Below are 22140 nucleotides of genomic sequence, written 5' to 3' on the forward strand. Positions count from 1 at the left end.
CCATCTTTCATTCCTGATTATAGTAATATGAGTCTTCTCAGATTTTCCTTGGTCTACTTATCTGAAGGTTTGTCGATTTGATTGATCTTTTCAAAGAACTAGTGTCTTTGGTTTTTCTGCTCCCCTCACTTCTCTGAGCTCTAAATCTCTAAACATGAAGCTAGGTAAGAAATGGTGACAGCCTGCTTCCCCTGGGGAGAAATCTTAGCCCGTGGTCCTGAACTGCAGCCCAGAGGATTTGAGCTTCCAACATGCCAAAGTGGGAGTTGGATAAGGGAGCTGTTCTTACTGAGATTTAGTAGATTTTTTTTTTTAATAAAGGTTTCCCTATTTGCTGAATACTCTCTGAACTTTCAGAGACTTGAAATGGTAGTGTCCTTCAGAAACATTCAGCTTTATGGTTGTTTCACTGGGAAGAAGGAACAGAGCTCTTCATGTTGCCATTTTATACATTTCTGCTCCAGCCTGGCATTCTTTTTGATACCCAAATGAATCTCTTCCATTTTAAATGAGCCCCCGTTCTTGTGCTGGGTCCTCCCTGAACTTGTCCAGCTCTCTGTATTCTCTTTACCTCAGTGTGTTGTGGAGTCATGAGCCAGCAGAGTCCCTGGTTTGTTCCTGTCAGCGTGAATTTGGTGACAATTTGGTTCTCTTTACTTGGGTCTTTACTAAGCTCTTTCCCTTCCATTCTTCTTGCTGCTGCCCATGTAGCTTCTAAAGTGGAATCTTCCATGCTTCAGGAGGCAGGCCCCTGGGCATGATAAGCCAGTTGGGGAGGGAGTGATGTAAGGTCCAACTTCTTGCCAACTAAGGACATATAAAAGCAGTTCAGTTAACATCTATGTAGTCGCCACTGTCTCAGAAAGCATAGATATTTCTTCTCAGGAAAGTAGGAAAATTCAAAATATTACATTAAAACATTTTGAAAACATTTTACTAATGAAACACTTCACATTGTCCTGTGGTTCATGGATGGTCACACAGCAAGCACTGGACCATGTGAGGTCATTCTGGAAGTACTTAGCTAAAGAACACACCTAGCTGAACCCTCAACCCCCACCCTCCCCCCATCTTGCCACAATAACTGCACCACAACTCTCCTAACGCCCCCTCCCCTGTGCTCTCTGGCACATTCTTATAATTGGACATTTATTGATGATGAGTTGGACTGCCTTTCAAGACAGTGACCATGTTAAAAGCAAGGATCCCATCTTCCTCATCTCTGTGTGCCCAGCCAGGAACAGGTGCTGGGACTGGCAGAAAGTAGAGTCTCCACAAATGTTTGCTGAATGAGTGGATGGATAAGTGAAGGATAAGTCAATGAATTGTTGCCCGTTGTCAGAATCATAAAATCAACTTCTTAGTTGGTATTGGGGCCATCCTGATCTGGCCGCTGCACCATGTCCTACTGATCTTATCACTGTAAACTCTCCTTCTCAACGTGGACTCCATTCCAGCCCAACCAGTCTGTTTTCTCATCTTCAGAAATGTCCCACATGATTTTGTCTTGCCCACAGCTCCGCTTCTTGGATGGTCTTCCTCCTCTACTTATGACCACTCTTGAGCCTGCCAAGACCTTTTCACAGAAATGGATGTCTCCTCAGAACAGACCAGGCCTATTTCTATAGGTTTGGTATGTTTGGGGTCGTGTTCCTGTTTTGCCAGAGAATTAACCTGGTGTGTCTTGCACTGGAACTTGTTGGCTCTTGAGTGGGGCTTGGTTGCAGTGTAGGTATGGAGACTTTTGGGTGAGCTCTTGTTTATTAATGTTCCCTGGAGTCAGGAGTTCTCTGATGTTCTAAAGTTCTGGAGTAGGGCCTCCTGCCTCTGGGTTTTGGTCCTCCTCTTACAGTAGCCTCCAGACTTCTCTATCCATACAGCACAGAAGATAAAACCCCTAGGTTAATGATGAAACAACTCTCCACAGCCAGAAATACCCAGAGAGATTCACAGAGTTATACAGAGAAGAAAAGAGGGAGGAGGGAGATAGAAGTGATCATGAGGAGAAAAGGGAGAGTCAAAAGTGGAGAGAGCAATCAAGCCAGTAATCATATCCCTAAGTGAAAATGGATACTGAAGGTTCGATTCTTAACGGTACAAAATTGATAACAAATATCAAAAAGCAAAGGTTAAAAACCTAGAAGTTAGACTCTCAAAAACACAATATAAAAACTACAAAACAAAATCAATCAAAAAAATGAAAAATACATATGGAATTAATTTTAAAAAATAGGTTTTTTAAAAAAAGAAAGGTAATAGAAGGCTATAAAACTGAAAGTTAAAAGAGTAATAACCAAAATTTTTAAAAAAACAAAAAATGATCATAGTAAAAATACATCTAGGCATTTCTCTGGACCTTTTGTGGGCAGTGTGGCGTCAGTTCAGTGTCAGTTCAGTTCAGTTCAGTCGCTCAGTCATGTCTGACTCTTTGCGACCCCATGAATCGCAGCACGCCAGGCCTCCCTGTCCATCACCAACTCCCGGAGTTCACTCAGACTCACATCCATCGAGTCAGTGATGCCATCCAGCCGTCTCATCCTCTGTCGTCCCCTTCTCCTCCTGCCCCCAATCCCTCCCAGCATCAGAGTCTTTTCCAATGAGTCAACTCTTCACATGAGGTGGCCAAAGTACTGGAGTTTCAGCTTTAGCATCATTCCTTCCAAAGAAATCCCAGGGCTGATCTCCTTCAGAATGGACTGGTTGGATCTCCTTGCAGTCCAAGGGACTCTCAAGAGTCTTGTCCAACACCACAGTTCAAAAGCATCAATTCTTCGGCACTCAGCCTTCTTCACAGTCCAACTCTCACATCCATACATGACCACAGGAAAAACCATAGCCTTGACTAGATGAACTTTTGTTGGCAAAATAATGTCTCTGCTTTTGAATACGCTATCTAGGTTGGTCATAACTTTCCTTCCAAGGAGTAAGCGTCTTAATTTCATGGCTGCAGTCACCATCTGCAGTGATTTTGGAGCCACCAAAAATAAAGTCTAAGCCTGTTTCCACTGTTTCCCCATCTATTTCCCATGAAGTGATGGGACCAGATGCCATGATCTTCGTTTTCTGAATGTTGAGCTTTAAGCCAACTTTTTCATTCTCCTCTTTCACTTTCATCAAGAGGCTTTTAAGTTCCTCTTCACTTTCTGCCGTAAGAGTGGTGTCATCTGCATATCTGAGGTTATTGATATTTCTCCCGGTTATCTTGATTCCAGCTTGTGCTTCTTCCAACCCAGCATTTCTCATGATGTACTCTGCATATAAGTTAAATAAGCAGGGTGACAATATACAGCCTTGACGTACTCCTTTTCCTATTTGGAACCAGTCAGATAACCCCTTATTCTGGCTTGTATATCTGGCACATATATCTTATATATATTCTGGCTCATCTCTGGCTTGAGACCTTGTTTTCAAGGTCTATAGGTGCCTCTCAAGTGCACAGTCTCAACATTAACTGCAGGGTTTTAATCTGTTGCACCTGTCACTTCCAGAGTGGTTCCCCCTTCTTTGTTTATTTTGGCTTCCTCTGTTTGCAAGTCTCTTCCATGTCTAATTTCTGCCCTGATACAAGGGGGCGAAGGTGGCCACTTATTTAGGCTCACTTGTTTAGTTGTGTTGTGGGGAGGGAAGGGCACTGCAAACAAATACCACTGGCATGTGTGGGGAGTGCTTGCAGTGGATGGACCACACTGGGTTTGCCACAGCCCAAGGCGGCGTGTCCTTCCTGGGTCCACCCTGCTCAGGCTCCAGGGTGCTCTGCAAGGGCATTGTCCCAAGTGGGCCCTGCATTTTGTGCACTTCCCAGGTCTAAGCCACTCAGGTTCTAGGGTGCTCTGCAGGGGCACAGACCCAGATGGGCTGTGGGTTTTGTGCCTTTCCCAGGTCTGAGCAACTCAGGTAACTGGGCGCTTGGTGAGTGCACTGTCCCAGGTGGGCCATGCATCTTGTGCACCGCCCCAGTCCTGGCCACTTGGTTTCCTAGGTGCACTGTGACAGCCTCAGGTGTGCCACGTATCTCCTCTGGGGAGCTGATCTCAGGTTGTGACACTCCTGGCAGATGTGAACTGTCCAGTATCCCAGGAAGACATGATTAGCAACTGGGAGCCTGCTCACAGTTTGATAGAAGATGCAGTCTCTGGGGCCAAGATTGCAGCAGCCCCTTGCCTTCCGGCTATGGCTGTGACACAGCTGCCTCTCTGGCACTGGGGAGGGAGGGCCCTAAATGGCAGCTGGCTTGCTCTCATTTGGTATTCGCTCAATCCGTTGTTCTGTGAGCACACCAGGGGTCATCGTGTAGCATTAGAGCCTTTCACAGGAAAGGTTTATTTCTTGTTTTTCATCTCTCTAGCAATCCCACGGTTTAGGTTGCTATCTCACATTGGCTTCTTCAGATTGTCCTCAGGGCATTCAGGCCTGGTCCTTACCGTAAGGACCGATGATGCAGCCTGTACCTTCCAGTCCAGCCCGCACCTGCTGCTGGTGGAAGAGAGTGTCTGTGCCACTTCTCCATCTCTGCTTGTAGTTGTGGTTAGGTGCATATTCTGTAGGGCATCCCCCCCGTCCTGTTATGTTGCCCGCTGAGATCCCAAAACTCCCCACAGACACACCTATGAAAGGGTTTTCTACAATGTGGAAACTTCTCCTTCACGACTCCCTTTCCAGGACGGGTCTCTGTCCCTAAATCTTTTGTCTGTTTTCATCTTTTATATTTTGTCCTACCTCCTTTTGAATAGATTGGGCTGCTTTTCTGGGTGCCTGGTGTCCTCTGCCAGTGTTCAGAAATTATTTTGTGGAAGTTGCTCAACATTCAAACGATCTTTTGATGAATTTGGGGGTGAGAAAGTGGTCTCCCTATCCTTTTCCTCCACCATCTTGGGACCACCCCCCTTCTCTTTCTCATCTTGCCCATATCAAAACTGTCTGTGCTGGATGGCTGTTCCTGTACCTGAAGGTCATGGACACACAACACCCACAAGGCTTTGTGATGTCCTTCAAGAATTCCACATGCAGATGGCGCTGCCCCACTAAGTTTTCCAGTTATATAAGTATCTACAGTCTCACATTGAGATATACTCCCCCTACTTTCTTCCTGTACCCCAAGACCTCTCTTCTCTTTCTTATCTTGCTCTTCTGAAAACAGAGTGTGCAGGAGGAACTGTCCCTGTGACTGAAGGCCTTGGCAACACAATACCCACAGGCTTTTCTGATTTAGTTCAACAAATCCACTAGCAGATGGTGCTGCTCCACTACATTTCCTGAATTCTACCTGGCTCTACAGCCTCACATTGACATTTACTCTCCCACTCCCTTCCTGTGCCCCGAGACCTGTCTTTTCTTTCTTCTCTTGCCCTTATCAAACGTGACTGTGCAGGAGTGACTCTCCCTGTCGCTGAAAGCCTTGTTGACACAACACCTCCATGGCTCTCAGATGTAGTTCAAGGAATACACCATCAGAAGGCACTGATTCACTAGCTCTTCGAGTTCTACTTGGCTCCACAGTCTCACAGTGATATCTACTCCCACTCCCTTCCTGTGCCTCAAGAGCTCTCTTCTCTTTCTTCTTTTGTCCATATCAAAATTGTGCGAGGGTGACTGTCTCTGTCTGACGACCTTAGCAACACAATACTCCAAGGGACTTCTGATGTAATTCAAGGAATCCACCAGCAGATGGCTCTTCTCCACTAGCATAGAAATCGGAAGCACATAATCAGTTAACAGGTTCCTTTTTTTATTTATGTATTTATTTGACTGTGATGGGGTCATCCTTGCTTCAGTGGGCTTTTATCTAGTTGCGGCGATCCAGGGCTTCTCTTGGTTCAATTTTATGAGCTTCTCATTGCTGTGACTTGTTTCCTAGCACAGGCCCTAGTGATGGCTTCAATAGTTGTGGCGCCCTGGCTTAGTTCCCCCTTGGCATGTGGGGTCTTCCTGTACCAGAAATTGAACCTCTGTCCCCTGCACTGGCAGGTGGAATCTTAACCACTGGGACCCCAAGGGAAGACCTGGAAGGTGAAGTCTTAACTACTGGACCACTGTGGAAGTTCCCCCAGGTCATAGATTTAGATGCAGACATATGACGGGAGCTTGGTCCAAGAAACAAAGCATGAACAGGGTGCAACTGACCAAAATCGTGAAGAAGTGCCTGAGCTGAAAATCAAGCAATCTGGCTGCTAACCTTGAATCTCCCACCCCTAGTTCTGTGGCTTTTGTACATCATTGTGAGTCTTTAAATTTTATTTTATTTTTAAACTTTACATAATTGTATTAGTTTTGCCTTAAACTCACTTAAAATACAGTTCACTTATGTTAACCTCTCGGTCCTCAAGCTACCAGGGCGTAGTGCTTCTCAAACTTTAATGTGCATGGAATCACCAGGCATATTATGAAAGTGCAAGTCCTGGTTCAATAGGCCTGTGATGGAGGCCTCAGAGTCAGAAATTCCCAGGTGATGCTAATGCTGCTGGTCCCTAGACCACACTTTGAGTAGCAAGCAAGCATATACTACAGAAGTGGCTTAAGGGCTCTCACTGCTGGTGTGGATGGAAGGTCAGAGGCAGAACTTTAGTCACCACGCCCTTGCAAGCTTCAGCCAGTGCCTTGCCTTTTGAGGTCCTGAGACTGTGGAGCTCGTCTGATCAGCTCTGAATCAAGCTGATCAGTAACAAAGATTTATCCTGGAGGATAGACTGCTTCCACGTGGTAAATGTTCCCCTTGGTCAGTGTTCATTGATTGATGTAAAATGAGTGGCCAACACATCCCCAGGGCTTTCTGATGTAGTTCATGATATCTACCAGCAGATGGTAGGTTATTGAGTTACACTAGGCTCTACAGCCTCACATTGACATCCGCTCCTCCCACTCCTATGCTGTGCCCCAAGACCTCACTTCTCTTTCTCCTCTTGCCCTTATCAAAACTGACTCTTCTCAGGTGACTGTTCCTGTTGTTGAGGCCTTAGGAACACATCTCCCCTGGACCTTTCTGATGCAGTTCAAGGAATCCACCAGTAGAAGACGCTGCTCAAATATATTTTCGAGTTATACAAGATTCTATAGCCTCACGTTGACATCCACCACCACCCCCACTCCCTTCCTGTGCCCCAAAAGCTATCTTCTCTTTCTTCTCTTGACCTTATCAAAACTGGCTGTGCAGCAGTGACTGTGTCTGTGGTGAAGCCTTTGGCAACACAACACCCCAAGGGCTTTCTGATATAGTTCAAGGAATCAACCAGCAGATGGTGATGCTCCACTAACATAGATACCAGAACCACATAATCAGTTCATAGGTTCTTTATACTTTTTTATTTATATATTTACTTTGGCTGTGCTGGGTCTTTGGAGAAGGCAATGGCACCCCATTCCAGTACTCTTGCCTGGAGAATCCCATGGATGGAGGAGCCTGGTGGGCTGCAGTCCATGGGGTCCCTAAGAGTCGGACATGACTGAACGACTTCACTTTCACTTTTCACTTTCATGCATTGGAGGAGGAAATGGCAACCCACTCCAGTGTTCTTGCCTGGAGAATCCCAGGGACAGGGGAGCCTGGTGGGAGGCTGTCTATGGGGTCGCACAGAGTCGGACACAACTGAAGCGACTTAGCAGCAGCAGCTGGGTCTTTGTTGCTGTGGTGGGCCTTTCTCTAGCTGCAGTGAGCCAGGGATACTCTTTTTTGCAGCGCTCAGACTTCTCATTGCCCTGACTTCTCATTTCAGAGCACAGGACCTAGGGCATCAGGGCTTCCACAGTTGTGGAACCCAGCTTCGTTGCTCCGTGCAAAGTGGAATCTTCCCGGACCAGGGATCGAAGCCACGTGTCATGCACTGGCAGGCTGAGTCTCAACCAGTGAACCACCTGGGGAGCCCCCGAGGCTGAAATCTTAACTACTGGACCTCCAGGGAAGTCCCGCAAGTCATGGATTTAGATGCAAGGACACATGACAGGGGCTTTGTCCCAGAAACAAGGCATGAACTTGTCCTCTGGGATCAGAGGGAATCTGCCACAGGGTGCAACTGACCAGAATAGTGCAGAAAAGCCTAAGCCGAAAGTCAGGAAACCTGGCTGCTACCTTGCATCTCCCACCCACTAGTTGTGTAGCTTTGGGTGCATCATTATGAATCTTCCTTAGTTTGTTTGTACAACACAGTTCACTTACGTCAACTTCTTGGCCCTCAAGCTTCCAGGGAGTAGTGCTTCTCAGTACTGCAGTACTTTGCAGGTGGCATGTATTTTGGTGTTGTCTCATGATATCTAGTTAATTTTTGTATGTTATGTGAGTTTGTTTTTAAAGATGTGCTTTTCAAATGTTTCCAGTAGTTTGCTAAAAATGTTATTTTTCTCTGTTGTACTGAATTTACATCTCAGTCAGAAGGCAATAGTCTTTCTGACTTACTTCACTCTGTATAATAGTTCCATCCACCTCGTAATTAGCCTCCAATTAAAATAAATTTAAAAAAAGGCAATCGTCCATATAGTTTTGAGTATATTGTGAACTCTGTTCTCATCCATTGATCTGTAAATCTATCTTTATACCAAGATCACACTGAATTATTGTTGATCTATATCAAGTTTTGAAATGAAGTAGTATAAATCCTGCATCTTTGTTCTTTTTCAAAAATTTTGGCTCTCCTTAGCCTTTTGTATTTCTATGGAAAGGTGGAATCACTTTGTCAATTTATTTTCAAAGTCCTACTGTTGCTTCATTGGGAATGCATTGAATCTATAGGTCAGTTTTCTAGAGCTCCCATCCAGCAATATTGAGTGTTCAAATCTGTGAGCATGAGATATCAATTTATGTTTGTAGTATTTAATTCCTTCTGTAATTTTCAGTGTACAGGTCTTCCAGAAATTTTGTCAAATTTATCCCAAAGTACTAATATTTCTGCAAAGAAAACATAAATGGCTACCAATCAAATGAACAGATGCTCCACATCATTGAAAGTTGAAAGTGTCAGCTGCTCAGTCATGTCCAACTCTTTTGCAATTCCAGGGACTGTAGCCCACCAGGCTCCTCTGTCCATGAAATTCTCCAGGCAAGAATACCGGAGTGGGTAGCCATTACTTTCTCCAGGGGATCTTCCCAACCTAGGGATCAAACCCTGGTCTCCTGCACTGCAGGCAGATTCTTTACTGTCTGAGCCACCAGGAAGTCCAATTTCACATCATTAGCCTTAGGGAAATGCACATGAAAATTGCTTCACACATACTAGGATAACCGTAAATTAGAAAAGAAAAATAACAACTGTTGGAGAGTGTGGAATCATCATACATTACTAAGTGGGACTGTAAATGGTGCAGCCTCTATGTAAAACAGTTTGGTGAGTTCTTCCATTAGTTAAACACAGAATTAACATGTTATCCAGCAATTCTACTCCTAGTTGTGGACCCCCAAAATTGCAATCAGGTGTTCAAACAAAACCTGTACTTGAATGTCCATAGTAACCCTATTCACAATGGCAAAAAGGTAGAAACAACACAAATGTCCACAAACACATGACTGGATAAATAAAATGTCATATATCCATAAAATGGAATTTTATTCTCCCATTAAAAGAAACATACAATAATGTGAATGAACTACAGATAATGTGAATGAACTACAAAATATTACACTAAGAAGCCAGGTATAAAAGGTTACATATCATATGATTCCATTTGTATGAAATACCCATAAAAAGTATATACATAGAGACAGAAAGCATATTTCTATTTGCCAAGGAGTAGGGTAGGGAGGTAATGAAGACTGACAATGCACATGGTGTTCTCATCTGTGGTGATGGAAATATTCTAGAATTAGATAATGGTGATGGTTACATATTGGGGATGTACTTCATGCTACTGAATTTGATACTTTAAAATGGTTAAAATGGCGACATTTGTTGTGTATTTTGCCACAATAGAAGACCCATCTCATCATAAATTTAAGGATTTGTTCATACTTTCTCAGTCTGTTCCACTGATCTACATGACTATCTTTGTACAAGATGCATACTGTTTTGATTGCTGTGGCTTGATGACTTCTGGAATAGGTATGATAAATCCTTCAACTGTTTTCCTTTTTCAAAATGTTTTGGCTATTTAAGGTGATATAAATGTATATTCCGCATACATTTTAAGATCAGCTTGTCAACTTCTACAGGAAATTCAGCTGAGATTTTGATAGATATTGGGCTCAATCTACAGATAAACTTGGGGAAGGTTGTGATATTGAGTCTCCCAATCCATGAACTATCTTGACTAAGTTTAAATTTTCTCAGCTATGTCTTATAATGTTTTAAGTACTTTTTAGTTTTCAGGTCTTATTCATTTTTTATGGGATTTATCCCTAATGTTTTATTCTTTTGAAGGCTATTGTGTATCCAGTTGCTTTCTTAATTTCATTTTTGGAATTTTTGGTGCTAGTATGTACAAGTGATATTTTGATGTTGATATTGTGTGCTGTTGGCCTTGCTAAATTTGTTTATGGGTCTAGTGGCTTTTTTGAGTCTGTGCTTTACTTGTTATTTTCTCCATACAGGATGATCTGTGAATAAATAAAGCTTTATTTCTTCCTTTCCAATTTGGATGGATTTGTCAGGGTAGGGGGCTTATTCCATTCGCTCAAGCTTCCACTGCAATGATGAATAGAAATGGCAAGAGTAGACACCATGCATTGTTCCCAATATTAGGAACATTCTTTCACCATTAAATATTATGCACACTGAGGTTTTTTATAGACTATTTGCCAGAAGAATGAGTTCCTAACAATTTCAATGTTCTTAAAAGATGTTAAAATCATGAATGGGTATTGAATTTCACCAAATCCATGTTTTAAATCTTTTGGAATGATTATGTATTACCCCTTTGTTCTATTAATATGAAGTATAACATTCACTGGTTTCCTGCCATGACCCCACCCAATTATAGCCCTCAGGATGCTCCCCTCCCCCAGCTTCTGGCCACCAGAGTCGGGTGAGCTCACCAACAGACCCTCTCCTCCAAGGGGGCACCACACCAGAAACAAGAGGCCTCCGTGTTTTTTTTTATTGAACTCAAATGATTTTTTTTTATTAACTTAGATAGACACGAGATTTGACAACACTGAAAACAAGAACATTTCTCTGACCAGACTGCGCTGACTGGTGGAGAGTTCATCACACACAGAAAAGGGAAAGCTGTCTTATTCAAGTCGGTGATGGCGTAGAACCTCCACTGCCTGAAAAAGAGATTGCAAATAAATAAAGTACACAGAGAGGAGAGCAGCAGAGGCCTAGTGAGGAGATGAGGAAGAGGTGGGAGAGCAGCAGCAGCAGCAAACTACTCAAGATCAAAATAGTAAGAAAAATAGTGGCAGGAGCACGTGCTGAGGACGTGTCTCCGCCCCTCCCACAGCCAATACCTTTGGGGGCGGACAGCCCCAGCCAGAGCCCCATGGGGAGGGGGGATTCTCTGCAGGTGATGATGGGTCTCTAAGCCCGGGGCCCCTGAATCTCCAACATACTTTCTCCACTTTGGGAAGCGGCCTCCCAGGGCCCAGGCAGCTCCAACAGAGCTGGGAGCCTGGGGAGGACAGGATGCCCGTCCCCCAGAGCACACCCACTGAACAGCTCAGCACCGTCTGCAACGCACAGCCACTCATGTGTGCATAAACACTCACACACACGCATTCACACATGCACACTGACATGTATATTCACACTCTCACACCCGTACCTTCACACACACACATCCGTGCATTCATCTGCACTCATACCCATACACTCATCCACATACACCCACACACACATCCCCACGCTCACACACTCAAGCCCTCATGCATGAACATGCAAATTCACACACACATCCCCACACTCACACATGCACTCAACATGCACACTCACACACCCATTCACACACAGGCACGCACATATTAAGTAAAGACCCTCCCTAGTGCCCTCCCCAGGTCCTCTCAGGCTGGCCCAGGAAGGGGCTGCAGCTGGGCATCCAGTCACCCGGAGGATGAGATCCAAACTTGAAAAGGACATATTTATGCATCAGCCCCAAGGAGGCCCCTGGTCCTCCGCTCCTCTCCTCTCCTGCAGCCCATGTCACAGTCTCTCAGAACTCCAGGGATGCAGTCCAAAGGCTGGCAGTCTCCCGGAAGTGGTCCTGGAGGGACACAGTTGGGGTGGAGGAGGGGCCACCAGGACCAGGGGTTTCCAGGCAACTTGGCACAAGGGAGGAAGCCATCAGCGCCCTTCCGTCTGTGGGAATCTGCGGGGCGCATGTGGTAGCCTGGGTGCAGCCTCAGGCCTCAGGGTGAGGCAGGCAGAGCTCTTCAGCCGGGCCCTGGGTGGCTGAGAAGGGCACATGGTGTGAGGCTCAGCCCCTCTGTCCCAGGGGCAACCAGGCTGCTGTGGTTCTTAGTCCCAGCAACTGAGGACCAGGACCGCAAGCAATCAGTGAGGGGGCAGATGTGGATGTGGGATGTGGGTGAGGGCCAGGGCCTCTCCCGGCTCCCCTCAGTGCCGCTCCTGGTGCACCAGTCAGCAGCACAGCCAGGACCGCTGCAGGCCCATCCAGAGCAGATGCTCCTGTGTGATCCTAGCAGGAGGGGCAGCCTGGAGACAGAGACATGGGGTCATGTGTGGGTCTCAGCTCCACCCCACCCACTTGTATCCCTTCCCTCCTATTACACTCGGCCCCAGGAGCCAGCCGACACCCCCACCCAAACTGAGAGGCCTGTGGCACTCAACACCAAGGAACCCCTGGTTAAGCCTTGCATGGGGCTTGGGTTGGGGTGGGGAGGTTTGTGTGTAAGGACCTTGCTCCCCAAGGGGGTTCTGGGACTCATCTCTCCTGTGACCGTATCAGCTCAGACTGTCCCCCAGTTCTTGCCTGTGACTTGCTCTCACCTTCGCTGCCACGGGCCTCTCTCTCTCTCTAGATCTCTTGGGAGCCTGTGCTCCCCTCCCCCATCCCACTGTGCCAGGTCTCCCAGAGACTGGGGGGCAGGTAGGCCGTGCAGACCCAGAGGCAGGTTCAGCTCCCCCACTTCTGATCTATGTCACAAGGGCAAATGTCTCCCTTCCCAGAGCCCAGCAGGTGGGGAGAACCTGCTCCACCAGAGTGTCTCTAGCTCCATCCTTCCTTCCCCATGCCAGTACTGGATCACCAGGCCACCCCTTCCCTCGGGCTCTCCACCTGGAAGGCCCTGCCTCTCTTCGAGGGGTCAGGCAATTTTCTCGGGTGCTCCCCAGGCAACTCTAGGGTCAGGGGTGCCCCAGGCAGGGATTTGACTCTCTGGACAAGACCACGGAAGGGGCGGTTCACCTTCTATAAAACCAGTTCCTGCAAGAAAAACATGGGGACTTGAGAGTTGCCTCTTCACCCAGAGATGTCCCCGTCTCCCCAGTTGTTGCCTACCCTACAAGCCTCTTCTCCATCTGCTCTCCCACCCCGGCCTGACAGCTGCCCGCCACTCAAGGAGACCCCCACTTTCCCAAATCCTTTGGGACACAGGGGCTGCTGGAGGCTGTCCAGGACTGGAGCAGCGCATTCTGTGGCACCAGGAGGGTACTGGTAGGAGGTGGAGGGAGCGTGGCTGAGACGGGGCAGGGATGGGAGGAACACGTATTTCCCACTCTTCCCTGTCCCCTGATGCAAAGCTTTGGAGGGTGGAGAGGAGCAAGAGAGACAGCGGGAGCAGGCAGAGAGCAGTCCCAGAGACCCGCCAGGAGGAAGTCTTGTGAAGGGCTGAGAAAGTGACAGACCTGGGCTTGGGCCAAGAACACAACCATCCGTCCAGGCTGCCTCTCAAGGGGTGGAGGACAAGGGGGCCAGCATCCGCTCTCTTCTAGGGCTTTCTCAGGGCCTCTCCAGGGCCATTTCCCTCCATTCCCCCGTGTTCAGGTGACACTACCGGGGCCATGGGCCGAGGTGATGGGCTGACCCTCCGAGATGCCCAGGAAGCTGCCTCTCATCCCCAAGTTGGAAATATGACAAGGTTGTCCAGAGGGCCTGTGTGCACCCTGCCTTGCCTGCTCTTGGCTTGGCAGCTTTCCAGGCTGGCTTCCACGGGTCCCTTCCTCCCCCAAGCCCCCCAGGGGCTGGATATGTAGATGCCATGGCAACAGCCTCCCTCCAGCCCGCAAGTCCAACCTCTGGCCTCCTACCTTTTCGGTCAGGGTCAATCATTCATGTTTCTAATGAAAAATTTCTTCCTTCTGCTCCCTCCTTAGGCTAAAGTGAAACAACAGGTTGGCTGCACTCAGATAATTTCCTTGAGTTTCATGGAAAGGGCCCGTTTTGAGAGTTTCAGTGCAGTTTGTCACCAGCCACGAAGTGGCTGGCGAGAGCTGGGGCTTCGGGACTGCGAGGTCGTTTCCGTACCCTGCATGTATCACCGTGATTTTCATTGCCCACTGTTATCTCAGCATCTTTCATTGTGGCCTTTCCTAATACTTCGCATCCTGATGGTTGTATCTCTAATGTAGGAAGAGATACAGGTGGGTCATTTCCAGTGTCATTTGTGAGCTTTAACCCTGTTGGAATAAACAGAAGAATCAGCCATCTGTTTCGCAGAACAAGAAAACTGTCGGCATGGAAGAAAAATCAATGCTGACAGCTTTTTAAAAATACAGGAAACAAGGGATTTTTGGTCCAATCTGGACAAAATGGCACAGACCCATTTTTCCCTGGTCTTCCTTTCTGGGCACGACTACAAATCCATTTAAGAATGCAAGATACAATGAACAGAGAATTCTATAAAGTGGTAAGAGGAAGGCAAAATGGTTTGGGACTCCAGGACTGGAAGAGTAACACAGTAGGTATCTTACATCCCCACATCCAAAAATGTAGGCAACCCAGATCTCGTGTTTTCCAAATCTCAACCGAGCAACAGAAGGCTACCTGAATAGGCTCACTCCATCCACAATCGGAAACGGGAAACCGTCTGACAACATCAGAACTCCAATCGGAGACGTAAGATTGGTCATGCAGAACTAGCAAGATGGACCTAGCTAACCAGCCACTAGCAGCCGGCCCCAGGAAGCCTCTTCATCCCTATGGGTCAGAGATTCCCACTGAGAGACACTCTAGCCTAAGTAAAGATCTTCCTCATTCCTCACTCTCTGGCAGCATGAGCAGGAGCACATGGGAATCCCAGCAGTACCACATAAATCGAGAAGACCAAAATAACATAAAGGCTCTGAAAATTAAGCTGTCACTAGACACATATTCCACAAAGTAGAAAAGACCCAGTGTAGCCAAAATAGGTAAGTAGGTAACATTTTTTAAACGATGAAAGAAATCAAAGAAAACTTGAAAAACATACTGTGTTCATTGTTTGGAAAAATCAACACAGTAAAGAGATCATTCCTCCTCAAATTCACATGTAGTTTAATGTTATTTCTAGCAAAATTCCAAAAAAGTTTCTTATAGGTAAGCATATTCTAAACTTTACATGGAAAGGGACAGGCCCTAGCATAGCTTAAAATAAAATTAATCTTGACAAAAGAATAAAGTGGGAAGAAAGACTCACACATAACTCAATGGAACAAAACAGATACACAAGTATGCCCAACTGATTTTGACCAAAGTGCAAAAGCAATTCAATGGAGGAAGGCCAGCCTTTTCAATAAACAAGGCTGAAGCAACTGGACCTACACAGGCAAAAAAACAAATGAGCTTCAATCTAAATTTCGTATCTTATATAGAATCTACTCAATATGAATCACAGACTTAAATGCAAACTTAAAAAACTTTTAGGAAAAACTTAGAAAATTTTAGGGATCTATGGCTTGCCCTGATAGCAAACATACAATCAGTAAAAAGAAAAGTGAAAAACTGGGCATCAAAATAAAAAACTTACTCTGTGGAAACCCATGGGAAGCGGATAAAAAGAAAAATATACAGACTTGGGGAAACTACTTGCAAACCATATACGCTAGAAAGCACTACAATCTATACAAGAACTCTCAAAATTCAACAGTTAAAAAACAACCAAATGAAAACCATGGCAAAGGCCGTTCCACTGAAGATAATATAAAGATGGCAAATAAGCACATGAAAAACTACATCATCATCAGCTATTAGCGAAATGCAAGTCCAAGCCACAATGAGATAACATTACATACTTAACAGAAAGCCAAAAAATTTTTAAGTGGTAATACTATTAAACAATGGCAAGAATGTGGAGAAAGGATCACATCCATTGCTGGCTAGGAAGGTCAAATGATGCAGCCACTCTGAAAACCAGTTTAGCATTCAATATCTGATTACCATATGAAACGGCAATTTCACTCTTTCACTCTCTATCCCAGAGAAACGCAAACTTACCATCTCTACACAAAATTCTGTACAGGAATGTTCATGGCAGCTTTATTCACAATAGCCCCAGACTGAAGACAGCAAAAATATCTTTCAATGGTTTATCAATATTACAGAACACTTCTCAGCAGTAAAAATGAATGAACTACTGATACACACAATAACTTAGATGAATTTCCAGGGAATTATTGTGAAGGAGAAAAGTTAATCTCCCAAAGCTGTACTTTTGAAATGACAAAATTTTTAAAAACTGTAAGCAGATCAGTGGTTGGCACAGGTTGGTGATGAGGTAGGGTGTGGGAGGGAAGGGTGTGTTGTTGTATTGATAAAAGGGCAACAGGAAGGATCCTTGTGGTAATGGATCTGCATTGGGGTGGTGAATATACAAACCTCCACGTGATCAAATCTTATATAACTAAATACATACACACCCACCAATGAATACAAGAAAAATGAAAATATGAATAAGGTCAGTGGACTGTACCCACTTTATTATCCTGGTTGTGACATCATGTACGTTTGCAAAAGTTATCACTGAGGAAAATGGGTAAAGTGTATATGGGTTCTTTGTGTTACATTTTAAATATGCATGTGAATGTACAAGTCAGTCAATAAAGAGGTTAATTTTTAAGAATATAGAGGAACAAAATCTTAAAATTGTTAAGCCTTTATAAAGGCTCCTATTAAGGAATTTTCTCCTCTTCCTATATGTACGTTTACCTCAAAGAGACTCTCGAAGAATGTCCTCGAACTCTTAGGGACGTTGGGTCTATGGTTCTTGCCCTTGTGCTAAACAGATCACTTTAAGTTTAGGGTGCAATGATAACACTCTGAGAATAAAACTTGGAGGTCATGGACTGCCATCTAAATTCCAGACTATTTTCAGAAAAAGTGAATAACTCTCTATACTTTTATTTACTCTAAACATTTAAATGGGCAGAATCTTAAACTCAGTATCTTCTTTATATTCTACCGTGGCTGTGGCTGGATGTGCAATGAGGAACCTAGGACCTAACCCTAAGGACACACGGAAACGTCGCGGGACAGGAGTCCTGTGGTATTCCAGCAGACCTGGTTAGAGATGAGGCGGCGGAGACCAGGATGGTAAGAGCAGAAGAGGTTGAGACATGGTTGTATTCAGGAGCTCTTTTGAAGACAGAGTTAAGAGTACTTGCTCCCTGATTGGCTGGGGGGTAGGGGAAAACCAAAGGACTGGAAAAAAGGATAACTGAGAGTTTTGGGGCCTGAACAACTGGGTAAACTGTGCTTTCTACGGACATGGAAAAGATCTGGCAAGAGTGGGCTTGCAGGGTAGGGCAAGAGTATGATAGATCAAGCAGTCTACTTAGGAGAAAGATGTGTATCTGTAAAAAGCTCTCCAGGTGATCTGGATCTGCCTTCCCTCTCCCCTCACACCATCAAGCTGAGAACCAACCCGCTGCTGGGACACTGGGACACTCTCACAGGTGTGCATTTTCCACGAACTGAGGATGTAACAGATTGCTCAATTGCTGTACAAAGGAAAGGAAGACTCTTTACCTAGAAAGGTGACATCCTCATAGAGTTCTTCCATTACATCAAAGTAGAGGGTTTTCTGATCAGGGGTCATTATTTTCCATTCTTCCTCGGAAAAATACAAGGCCACATCTTCAAATGTCAATGGACGCTAGAGAAGAGAGTAAGCTGTAGTTCAGTACTCGCTACAACAGAAGCCGTCCTATCACTCATTTCTGAATTACATGGGAGGCCAGTTACCAAAAACGTTAAGAGAAGATTCAAGGGAAAAGGAGTGAGAGACAGGAAAGGTGCCCAAGAGATCAGTACACGGCTTGGGAGGTGCCCAATCCCACAGCGCCAATCCTAGTTGTCTAGGGAACACCCGGGGCTAATGTGCCTCAGAGCATCTGCTGTGTAAGGCAGGATCATGGGCAGCAGAGAAAAGCAGACAAGGCCACATTCAGGCTGCCTGAAAATGCTTGTAAAGTACAGCTCACCTGGGACTTAGGCAAGGTGAGCTTAGATGCCAACTTGCAGCTTGGGGTGCTTTTCTCCTCAGAAAAGGTTGGACTCTCTTCAGCAGGCACAGCTGTGGGGAAGGAGCCAGAAAAAAGAATATATTTTCTGTTTAGGAACACCCCAAACCAACTTCTACAGTTTAGGACTCCCTCAGTAAAGACAGCTCACCTTCACGTGTGTGTGTGCACACACGAGCTCACACATGTGCACCACAAGTGGCCTTCTCATAAATTAGAACCAAAAAGCCACCACTCCATAGAACTGGTTCCCAGTTTTCATTAAATGAAAGGAAATCCACTGCTTTTCCTCTCATTAAAGAAAATGTTCACTGAACTAGGCAAGCATTAGAGGTGTTTGAAAATTAAAACCTTGGTGGGAAACATGGGAGATTTCTTTTATCACTTTTTTCCTGGTGTACAATTCTCTTCCCATTCTGCCACTGACAGCCCATTTCTGATCCCAATTTCTCCTCTAACTTCTAATGGTGAGATGACCCCAAACCCCCGCCTTGTCCTTGCTCTACCTTCTTCTCCCCTCTCAAATTTCTATAGAGAAAGGTCCACATTGTGAATACCAGGGTTCTGTGGTTTGGATGCTTCTGTACCCCAGAATGGCCTTCACCTTCACCCACCACGGACCTACTGTACTCCCACTAGACAGTCATCCTAACTGAAAGCATGACTGGGCACCTGGAAAATTCCCATGCAATGCTCCCTGAACCAATTACTATCACAGCTCCCAGGAGAAGATAATGATGATGAAACTCCTCACCTCCTTCATCCACAGGCTGGCTTTCTTTGTGAGTATTCCAGCGCGGCTCCTGCAGTACCTGGTATATATTCGAACTTTCTCCCTGGAACACACCCATTGGTTGGGGCTCTGCTGGCTTCCACTTAAAGCCTGGGGCCACTGCTGTTCCTCCCAAGAGCGCTGTGTCATTTCCCAGTTGGTGGGTTGTGACCTAAAAATAACCCCCATCCTCATTAGAAAAGAGCTTTTGGTTTTGGGGTGGTGATGGAAGAACAAACAAGAGTAGAGTCCAGGTTTGGGGAGCGTGTAAGGAAATTTTTAAAAATGAAGAGATATTGCGCCATGATTTTCTCACAAGGAACTGTACACATGATCTGGGAAAATCAGATTAAAATGAGAGAAGCTATGACTTGCTTGCCTCCACACCTCCTTGGACAGCCACAGCTCAGGCCAAGAGCAGGGTAGGGGTAGGCTGCCTGTTCTCTCACTGCCTCCAATCTCTTGCTTTCTAGACTTGGATCCTTGATTTAGTGGACTTTTATTTTCTAGTTTCCTCTAAAGAATAAGAAAATGAATAAAAGAGAGTTTTCTGTCAATTGGATTTTCCAATCCTCCCACGTCCAGGGAACAATTTCATGGACAAAGGGGATGCAGCGGAGGAAAAAATGGGGGAAGAGCTGGATTCAACTTTCCGCCATACACTTCAGGTGTATAAGACACTTGTGCTCCTCAAGGCGGGGCTCTCAAGGAGAAGTAGGCTGCCATCTCCCCAGGGCAGACCTGGTTACCCACTCACCAGCAAAGCCAAGGCAAAGCATGAAGGCAGGCCACGGAGATGCTTTTCTCCTGGCCCTGCGATGTGTGTTCCCAGCCCAGAGAGCACCACGCCTCAGCATTCTGATTTTCTCCATTTTACTGTGAGCTTATATCTTGTTTCTGATCCTTTTTCCCCTTTTCTTTTTCCATTTCTTCTCTTTCTTTGCAGTCATCCCAAAAAGGTTTGATTTATACTTTGGCTGCTACACTCTCCTGCCTTTGACCTTTAAAACCCTGCATTTGGAGGTTTTTTCCTCCCTTCCTAGCATTTTCTTGCCTTTTATTTCTTGGCTGCTAAGTCCTGTCTCCTTGGCCATGCTAGGCCAGGCCCACCACCTTCAATTCACCCTGGCCCTAAAGAGGGCAAAATGCATTTCTTTTTCTAAGGCCAGGAAAAGACTCTCAGGAACTCCCCAACCTGGAAGCTGTCACTGCAAGCCTGTGATTTCAGATTGCACTTAGTTATTCTAAAGGAACAACAGAAGAGTGACTTAATCCATCTCATTCTCCAATTATTGACCCCACTTTCACCCTCTTTCACAGTGTACATATAAGGAATCTTTCTGCTCACCTCATTGCTTATTCCACCACATTCTCTGTGAAAGCGGTCTACCAGGGCCACAGCCTCTTTGACGTTCTGTGGATGATACTTCTGCACCCAGTTCTGGATATGACTGGGCAGAACGTCCAGGAACTGCTCCAGCACCAGCAACTCCAAGATTTGCTCTTTTGAGTGGATCTCTGGCCTCAGCCACTGAGAGCATAATTCCTGCAGTTGGCTGACAGCCTCATACGGTCCAGGTGTGTCATGGTAACAGAAGCTCCGGAAGTGCTGGCGAGCACTCTCAGGATGAAGACTGCCCATCTGTGGGCTGGATTTCTTACTCTTATTGGAACTCTCTTTCACAGACCTCTTAGTCCCCTGTAAAACCTCCACATGTGGGTACAAGCATGCAGGCGCCTTCACAGGGCTCATCATTATTTGCTCTGGGAACAGCTTTTCTTCTATTTGTGACATCCTCCTGGGCCACCTGATAACTGAGGCCTTGTCAGCTTTGGTACAAAACCAATGAGTGGATCTTCTCCCCAAGGGCACTGAGAGAGGGGAGGGGAAAAAAAGTACACATGAAGAAGAAAGCCACATGACGCACATTTACTTACTTATCAGAGAAGAAGAACAGAAAGTTATCAGAAAAGGAGGAAGAGAAAGTAACCGTTCTGCCTCCTCTTTAAAATTAACTGCCACTCGTGAAGGCTCAAGACTCAGGACATGTTTTCAACCTTTCCTCTGTTACCCAACTTTGAAACAAATATACAACACTGGAAAGACAAATATTAGTTCATCACGTTTTCTTTAAGGTTGAGGAATAAAAAACTTACACGCATTTGCTAAAAGGAGCTTTGATGTTATCCAATACTTAATCTGTGCACTTCCTGTCCCACCTTTAAAAACGGGGGTATTTGACTTTCTCTACATTTTAATAGATCATTCCAGTTTCTTATCCTCAGTGAGATGAGGGACAAATGCTCTGTCCCTTCACCTTTTATGCAGAATGATTCCTTTGCTCCATAGAACATCTAGATTCTCTTTCACATCATATTAATACTTGAAGTGAAACTGAGACACCCAGATCAGAAAAAAATAGAGAAAAAGTAACCTTATTCCTTTCAGCAAGTTTCCCCCTCTAAGCTATTAGATGCCATTAACACTGCTTCTTTGGGACCTCCTGGGAACACATATGAATGTCACTGTGCCCCGTGTTCACAGAAGGCAATGGCACCCCACTCCAGTACTCTTGCCTGGAGAATCCCAGGGAGGGGGGAGCCTGGTGGGCTGCCGTCCATGGGGTCCCACAGAGTCGGACACCACTCAAGCGACTTAGAAGCAGCAGCAGCAACAGCAGCAGCAGCCCCTTTCTACCTGTGTATAAAAATTTCTGCTCACTTTACTAGAAAAACTGACAGCTGGCTTTGTTTCCAAGATATCCAAACGTCACACTCTTAAAACACACACACACACACAGACACACACACGGAGAAACAGGGACGATAAAGGTTGTTCGGAAACAAGAAAGGTCCTAGAAAAGGTAACCCTTGTCTGGACTTGGTATTTCCTCAGGGTCATAAGAGTTTTTTAAACAAGGCTGACGATGGCCTTGAGAGTCTCATTTTCTCAGAGGTGACCCAAGAGAAACGACAACAAGGTTCTTTCAAGGAAGCCACAGGTGTTCAAAGAAATGGCTCGAGAGGTACAGGGACGCTGCCTGCGCTTCTCTGTCA

The 22140-nt window shown here is 45.6% G+C and overlaps 1 protein-coding gene across 1 annotated transcript; it reads right to left on the bottom strand.

Annotated features, from left to right (window-relative positions):
* Positions 1–11005: 11005 nt before the first annotated feature.
* Positions 11006–20986, bottom strand: LOC147341352 (zinc finger protein 75D-like). Its single transcript, XM_086389198.1, has 5 exons — positions 20432–20986; positions 19066–19255; positions 18273–18364; positions 17818–17944; positions 11006–14492 (listed from the first exon to the last, which is right to left on the bottom strand). The coding sequence occupies exons 1-5, from the start codon at positions 20876–20878 to the stop codon at positions 14266–14268; spliced, it is 1083 nt and encodes a 360-aa protein (XP_086245324.1). The 5' UTR covers positions 20879–20986; the 3' UTR covers positions 11006–14265.
* Positions 20987–22140: the final 1154 nt, after the last annotated feature.

Source organism: Bos grunniens, chromosome X (genome assembly GCF_055505025.1).
Source record: "Bos grunniens cultivar Pamir isolate PY7600 chromosome X, Bosgru_T2T1.0, whole genome shotgun sequence".
NCBI classification, from domain to species: domain Eukaryota; kingdom Metazoa; phylum Chordata; class Mammalia; order Artiodactyla; family Bovidae; genus Bos; species Bos grunniens.